The 7916-nt window shown below is 41.6% G+C and overlaps 1 protein-coding gene across 2 annotated transcripts in view; it reads right to left on the bottom strand.

Moving 5' to 3' along the window:
• Positions 1-1504: 1504 nt before the first annotated feature.
• B4GALNT1 (beta-1,4-N-acetyl-galactosaminyltransferase 1) overlaps positions 1505-7916 on the bottom strand; it is a 178768-nt gene continuing 172356 nt past the window's right edge. For both annotated transcript variants that reach the window (XM_075851967.1, XM_075851966.1), the window contains exons 9-11: positions 7319-7459; positions 5716-5953; positions 1505-1976 (exon numbers count right to left, since the gene is read on the bottom strand). In XM_075851967.1, the coding sequence (XP_075708082.1) occupies positions 1765-1976; positions 5716-5953; positions 7319-7459 (591 nt within the window). In that variant the 3' untranslated portion in view covers positions 1505-1764. The remainder of the gene's footprint in view (positions 1977-5715; positions 5954-7318; positions 7460-7916) is intronic.

The following is a 7916-nucleotide window of genomic DNA, read 5'->3' as shown; positions in this document are numbered from 1 at the left end:
CATAATTGCGTAATCCGTAATTACGGATGAAATTGGGGACACATTAATTTTTATTGGCCATGGACTTCATTCCGTATATTTACGGATGTGTGTCCAGGTCGTAGAAATGATCTGCAAATTATAGAACGTCCTATTCTTGTCCGCAATTGCGGCACGGACTCGTCCATAGAAGTCTATGGGCACTTCCGCACTTGCAGACGGCTACGGATGTGTATCCGTAGCCGTCTGATCCGTATTTGCGGACAGTAAAAACCCTTATGGTCGTGTGCATGAGGCCTTAGGGGATGATCTCATCTTCGCAGATCGGGCATGGGTTACTGGAAACAATAGTGCAGCATACTGCGCTATTGTTTCCGGTAAAATCATGGACACCCCGACTAAAAGCAGACATAACCCATTGAAGTCAATGGGTTCCATCGGCCACCGGCGGTACCTGTTGTGCAACGGAACCGTTGATTACGACATTCCCTTGTTCTGGTCCTCTGACGTAGCAGAACAACGGAATACCCCAATGCAGATGTATACCCCCTTCACTGGGACTGTCTGGAAGGGCTCGGGGTAACTGGACCATGTCCCTAAGGCGTGCACCCATCCATTTATATGTCTTTTTATCTAGTGCTGCTGATATACATTGAATTTGCTCGAGGAAACTGGGTGGTGGACAATTGCACTATTGTGATTTAATCCATAAAATGTCTATATGGCAAGCGTGAATAAAGCCACAACAGACTGGAAGTGTTGTCATGAAGACATAGAAGAAAACTGCTTTACACCTGTAACTTCATACACTGTGTATAGACAAAAAAATAAAGCTAATAAAAATGACTCATGTACGCTAAACGCTCCTTATGTAATACTTCTTGTAGTTCTCTTTTTAACACATACAAAAAAAACAACTATGAAAAAAGCAAAATCTTAAAACAAAATATATGAAATGAGTGTGCAAAGTCAATATGGAACAACATTTTGTAAATGAAATAAGGCATTTGCTATGTATAGATAAGCGGAGTAAATAGGATCGCCTCATGTGGGTAGCTGATTACATGCCCACAACATGAACGTTTTGTAATCTTAGCCTGTCAGCTGCACACACACTGGTGGCAGCTTTTCTATCATTGAGTCAATTCATAGTACTTATATCTTAGAAACTGAGGGGAATATTTAATTGCCCAATACAAATAGCTGCTTGTGTATATAGCCGGACGACTGCTATTATAGACACTGAAGTGATGGGAGATGCAGAATCTGTGACGTTCAGACAAATACAGTTATATATATATATACTTATTTTAGTGTGGTGTCAAAATGGTTCCTTCGTTATGTACAATTTTTTTTATCAACAAATTGAAATATTTAATTTGCAGCGTTTTTACTAACCAGAATTCATTCACATGACTTGTCGCTCGATCAGTTTCACTGAACCATTTACTTGATCAGAATCTGTAAACCAAGTGTCCCTTCGTTCCTGAGAAAAATGTGTGCTGAGTAACAGATAAGCACCACATTATATGTATACATATATATACATATATATATATATATTTATTTATTCCCTCTTCCGTGTTAAGTCTTGACTTTATGTCTCTGTCTCTATACACAAGGCGTCATCTTCTCCATTACGGTTTGTGAATCTGACGGTAGAAATATTCTACAGAATTTTTGAATGCAGCTTTTGCAGCATATTAGGACAACCCAATTCCATTAGGAAGTCATTAAAAAAATAAATCCGCCCCATTTCCTTTCCTAAACTTCTTGCCAGACTGTTCAGTTCCCAGTCATGCATTTGAGGCGGTTTTTAAAGTAAAACAGTTCCTGTTGAGTATTGCTTGCGGATGAGGATTTTGGATAACGGAATTTTGAATATTCTTTATCGGTTTTTGTCTTGGACCACGGGAGATGTATTTTAGAGGCATGGTCGACAATCACATCATCACAGGAGCCCACATGAAGGGTGCCAAGTCCATCAATGAAGAATTCTGCAAAAATAAATAGAAAAACAAAAATGTATGTGTGGAGAAAACCTGTTCAAGTACAAAACTTCCTGTAGCATAGGTAGTATAGGAACATCTGGATTTAGTCACCTTGCTATGGCAGATAGACTCACGCAATTGGATTAAAATATGCATTAAAAAATAGTAATTATGTAATATAAAGTTTTCTGTTTGCTGGGACATATTCAACTGTTTTGACATTAATAAATATGTCTCATAATTGTGACTAACAAGCCACACCCCCTCCACAACTACCCCACCCCTTTATTAATATAATCCTGCACTAGTTTTCAGGATCCTCTTATATCAGTTTACAGGTGTAGCTGGTGTTACACCGGCAAATTTTCACCATGTAAATGAACGCCGATTCATTTAAACGGAGCAATGACCGGAAAATATGGAAAGGAAATATGCTTATTTTTCCCCATACATTTTGCATCTTGTCAGCAGCACATCTCCTGCACAGGAAGATGTGCTATCGACAAGCGACCATTTTTTGGGTCATATAAAAGATCCAATCAACTGACAAACGAGCATCTGATTGGTGCCCGATCATTGGCCCGTGTAAAAAGGCCTTTATGCAATGTATTTCTAATAGTATTTAGTTTTTTTTTGTAGATTTTATCTGTAGAATGGCCTTATACCACATACCATAATACCCCAATGACAAAGTGAAAACAGAATGTTAGTTATCTTTGCTAATTCATTATATAGGAAAAACGAAAACATTGACAGAAGTATTCAGACCCTTTAGGGCATGACCACACATGGCGGAATTCCTCCGCAACTGTCCGCATCAATGCCGCACCTAATCCGGGTTGCGGATTACGGCTGCGGATCTGCACAAAATGTGCAGTAAATTGATGCGGACTAGCTGCTGCGGACTGCGGGAAAAGTGCTTCCCTTCTCCCTATCAGTGCAGGATAGAGAGAAGGGACAGCACTTTCCCTAGTGATAGTAAAAGAAATTCATACTTACCGCCCGTTGTCTTTATGACGCGTCCCTCCTTCGGCATCCAGCCCGACCTCCCTGGATGACGCGCCAGTCCATGTGACCGCTGCAGCCTGTGCTTGGCCTGTGATTGGCTGCAGCCGTCACTTACACTGAAACGTCATCCTGGGAGGCCGGACTGGAGACAGAAACAGGGAGTTCTCGGTAAGTACGAACTTCATTTTTTTTTACAGATACATGTATATTGGGATCGGTAGTCACTGTCCCGGGTGCAGAAACAGTTACTGCCGATCGCTTAACTCTTTCAGCACCCTGGACAGTGACTATTTACTGACGTCTCCTAGCAACGCTCCCGTCATTACGGGAGCCCCATTGACTTCCTCAGTCTGGCTGTAGACCTAGAAATACATAGGTCCAGCCAGAATGAAGAAATGTCAAGTTAAAAAAGCAAGACGCATCCGCAGCACACATGACATGTGCATGACAGCTGCGGACTTCATTGCGGAACTTTGAATCTCCATTGAAGTCAATGGAGAAATTCCGCCATGAGTCCGCCACTGCTCCGCAACAGACAGAGCATGCTGCGGACACCAAATTCCGCTCCGCAGCCTCTGCTCCGCAGCGGAATTGTACGCATCGTGTAAACGAACACTGCTAAATTAAAGTGAAAGTCAATGGAGAAACGGCTCCGCTGCGGAATAACGCTGCGGAGTGTCCGCAGCGGAATTTAAGTGAAATTCCGCCATGTGTGAACCCGCCCTTACTCAGTACTTAGTTGAAGCACCCTTGGCAGTGATAACAGTCTCTTGTCTTCTTGGGTATGATGCCACAAGGATTGCACAACTGGATTTGGGGAATTTCTGCCATTCTTCTCTGCAGATCCTCCCAAGCTCTGTCAGGTTGGATTGGGACCGAAAGTGGAAAGCCATTTTCAGGTCTCCCCAGAGATGTGCGATTGGGTCAAAGTCAGGGCTCTGGCTGGGCCGCTCAAGTCCCAAAGCCACTGTGTCCCTAAGCTACTCCTGTGTTGTCTTGGCTGTGTTCTTAGGTCAGAGTCTTCTTGCAAGGTGAACCTTCATCCCAGTCTGAGGTCCAGAGCACTCTGGATCACGTTTTCATTCAGAATATCTCTGTACTTGCTCAATTCATCTTTCCCTCAACCCTGACCAGTATCCCTGTCCCAGCCACTGAAAAACACCCCCACAGCATGATGCTGCCACCACCATGCTTCACTGTAGGGATGATATTGGGCAGATGATGAGCATTGCCCGGATTCTTCCAGACATGACGCTTAGAATTGAGGCCAAAAAGTTTAATCTTGGTTTCATCAGACCACAGAACCTTGTTTCTCACAGTCTGAGAGTCCTTTAGGTGCTTTTTTGGAAGCTCCAGACGGGCTTTCATGTGCCTTTTACGGAGGAGAGGCTTCTTTCCAGCCACTCTGTCATAAAACCCAGATTGGTGGAGTGATACAGTGATGGTTGTTTCTAAAAGTTTCTCCCATCTGCACACAGGATCTTTGGAGCTCAGCCAGTGTGACCATTGGGTTCTTGGTCACCTCTCTTACCATTGCCGTCCTCCCCGGATTACTTAGTTTGGTGGGAAGGCCAGCTTTAGGTAGAGTCCTCATTGTCCCAAACATCTGTCATTTAAGAATTATGGAGGCCACTGTGCTCTTGGGAACTTTCATTGCGGTAGTATTTTTTTTTTTACCCTTCTCCAGATCTGTGCCTCCACACAATCCTGAGCTCTACAGGCAGTTCTTTCCTCCTTATGGCTTGGTTTTTGCTCTGATATGCAAAGTCATCTATGAGACCTTATATAGACAAAGGTGTGTCTTTCCAAATCATGTCCAATCAAATTAATTTACCACAGATAGACTCCAAACAAGGTGTAGAAACATCTCAAAGATGATCTAGAGAAATGGGAGGCCCCCAGACCTAAATTTCAAGCGTCATAGCAAAGGGCCTGAATACTTATGTTCATGTAAAATTTGAGTTTTTAATTATTAATACATTTGCAAAAAAAATTCAAAAATTCTGTTTTCACTTTGTCAGTATGGGGTATTGAGTGCAGAATGATGGGGAAATTTTGTTATTTTTGCACAAGGCCTCAACATAAAAAAATTGAAAAAGTGAAAGGGTCTGAAGACTTTCTGAATGATCTGTACATCTGACAGATAGAAGTTGCTACAGACATAATGTAAGGACCTAACTAATGTGCGAGGAGGAGGGAGAGGGGCCATCCCAACACCATAATGAGACTAGTACTGTTGATAAGCAAAAATAACCTCCCCTAAACGGTGCTCTTTTAAAGTAGGAAGAAGGAACTTTTATTAAGTTATCTAAATTAGGATATGTAATATTTTATTTGCTTGGTTACTATTATTATCCAGATACTTTAGGATTAAACAATAATTTTTCCTTCAATATTTGTCTGTAAGTTGATAGTACTATTGTGTCAATGCAGAAACATTTTCATTAAATCTATTCCTGAGGATAAAATGCTTGCCGTACTATGTTCAACATAGTAAAAAGTTTGTGTTTCCAAAGAACACAGTATCCTAAACAAACTCTCTTGAGGAGCTGGGTACATTGATCCTAATGAGGCAGGACTCACTGAAGGTCTACAGACAGATTGATATAAAAACTGCCTACCCATTCACAGACTGACAGTGTGCGGAGACCAGATACAGGATCCATCATAATGGACAGTAGGCCATGGGGGTGGAAACTCCATCATTTTTCAATTTGTAGACTAAAAAAACATTTACCTAAATGAGCAACTCTAGACAACCGAGGGTCGAAACCAACTTTTAATATCTTGTCTGTCCGTGCCAGAAAGAAGTTGACTACACCATCTGCCACCACGCAGTTAGGGAAGCCTTCAATGACATGATGATAACCCTGATGGGTCTTAAGACAGTCCCCTTCCTTGTCGCCAGGTATAATACTAATTTTTTGCCGGTATGTTGTGTAATATCCTGTGATCTCTCTTACAGCGCCACCAACCTACAAATACATAAAAATAAACACACATTTTATATATATATATATATATATATATATATATATATATATATATATGTATATATATATATATATATATTTCTTTATTCTCCATTAATTAAATAGCACTGACATATTCTGTAAGGCCCCATGCACACGACCGTAAAAAACCTCTGTTTTTGCGGACCGCAATTGCGGTCCGCAAAAACGGAGTCATTCACTTTCATTGAACACTGACACCTTTCCGTAGTACTACGGAAGGGTGTCAGTGCCGTGGAAATGTTCCGGGAATTATGGAACATGTCCGTTCTTTCGCATTTTGCGGGCCGTGCTCCCATACTTTGTATGGGAGCACGGCCCAAAAATGCGGCTGTCAGTCAGCGGCCGGCCGTGCCCGCAATCGCGGGCCGTGATTGCGGGCACGGTCATTTGCATGGGGCCTTACACTGTAATAAAGAGCACTCACATTAGTTTATATCTCTTTACTGAAATATTGAAATAAAATACGAAAATATACTGAAACCTTGTCTGAGACGTGTTTTAATCTAATCTACAACTAGATTTTGTAAAAGCAACATTATTTGAAGTGCTCCTTAGGCTGGGTTCACACTATGGGTTTTTGTTTTGTTTTAAGCTCGTGTTTTTTGTTTTGGTTTATGAAATCCCATTGAGAGACATGGTAGTTTAGATATCAAAACAAAAGAAAGAATGCGAAAAATGCAACCAAAATGCACAGTGTGAACCCAGCCTTATAAGGGTTTACCGGGATAGGACATTGATGGTGTGTACTTGGGATAGGAAATGAATGTGTGACCAGTGAGGTACAAAGCTCTGGTGCCCCCACTAATCAGCAGAAAGAAAAGGCATCAAAAGCTTCACTACAGTCCGCAACAAAGCAATGCCCATAAAACGGTCTAGTCCTGCAGAAATGGTCAGAAACAGCGGTGCTGTGTCCAGCGAGTCCCTTATTTCTGCTTATCTGTGGGGGTACTAGTGGTCAGATCCCCACCAATCATTCATTGATATTCTAATGATAAGCCATCAATGCTAAATGTTGAAAAACGCTTTAAAGGATGGAATTTACCTGATGCCCATAACTAGCAGATACCACTATACAAGCCGACCCCCCCCCCCCCCCCCCCCCATTTTGTGCTGGCCAAGCAACAAACAATTATGGATGGTGATCTTTCAGGAGGGGATTGTATATCGCCCACTAGCTTAACTCTTTATTCGCAGCTTGAAGGTGTCCCTGCATAACATGCGTCTGTGCCACCCACTGATTCCATTCTCTGCCTTCAGCAACTCACAAGCTACATAAACGTGGAGCTTCATTCTATCCCAAAAACAGCATGTCATGGATGTACTCACCAGATCCAAGCTCGTCTTCTCTAGAACATCCACTAATTTTTCAATCTTTGTTCGAGGACAAAAGATGAAATCATCATCCACCCATAACACATATTTTGTGGATACTTGGGAGATGGCCAAATTTCTACCAGCAAACCACCCCTGAAAAAGAGGATATTAAGTGCAGCATAACTTTATATAAAATAATGGGTAAAGAGGTGGCGGGGATAAAGATATTAAAGAGTAACTGCACGTTCATCAAAATTTTGATATGTCATACCAGCCTATGCAATATATCCAGATTCATGTTCTGTTATTATTATAATAAAGCGGATCTGTCAGATCTCATATCAACCCCTGACGAAGCACCAGCGAAACGCGCGTTGGGTTAAGCAGAGGTCCCCCTCCTGGTCTTGATCTCCTATTTATCTTCTTATACGCAGGTGTAGGTATACTACTTTACATGTCGTTTTTACTTAGATTGTACCTTATATATATTCTCTATACTTATTTATGTGTTCATCTGTGCAAAGCGTACCATGCCTAGTACCTGCTCATTAATATGTACTTATGCACTTTAGCCATATATAGGTTGTGTCAGACCATTTTTACATCTGGG

This window comes from Rhinoderma darwinii, chromosome 2, assembly GCF_050947455.1.
Source record: "Rhinoderma darwinii isolate aRhiDar2 chromosome 2, aRhiDar2.hap1, whole genome shotgun sequence".
Classification (NCBI taxonomy): Eukaryota; Metazoa; Chordata; class Amphibia; order Anura; family Rhinodermatidae; genus Rhinoderma; species Rhinoderma darwinii.
This window is presented reverse-complemented; position numbering and strand designations above follow the sequence as displayed.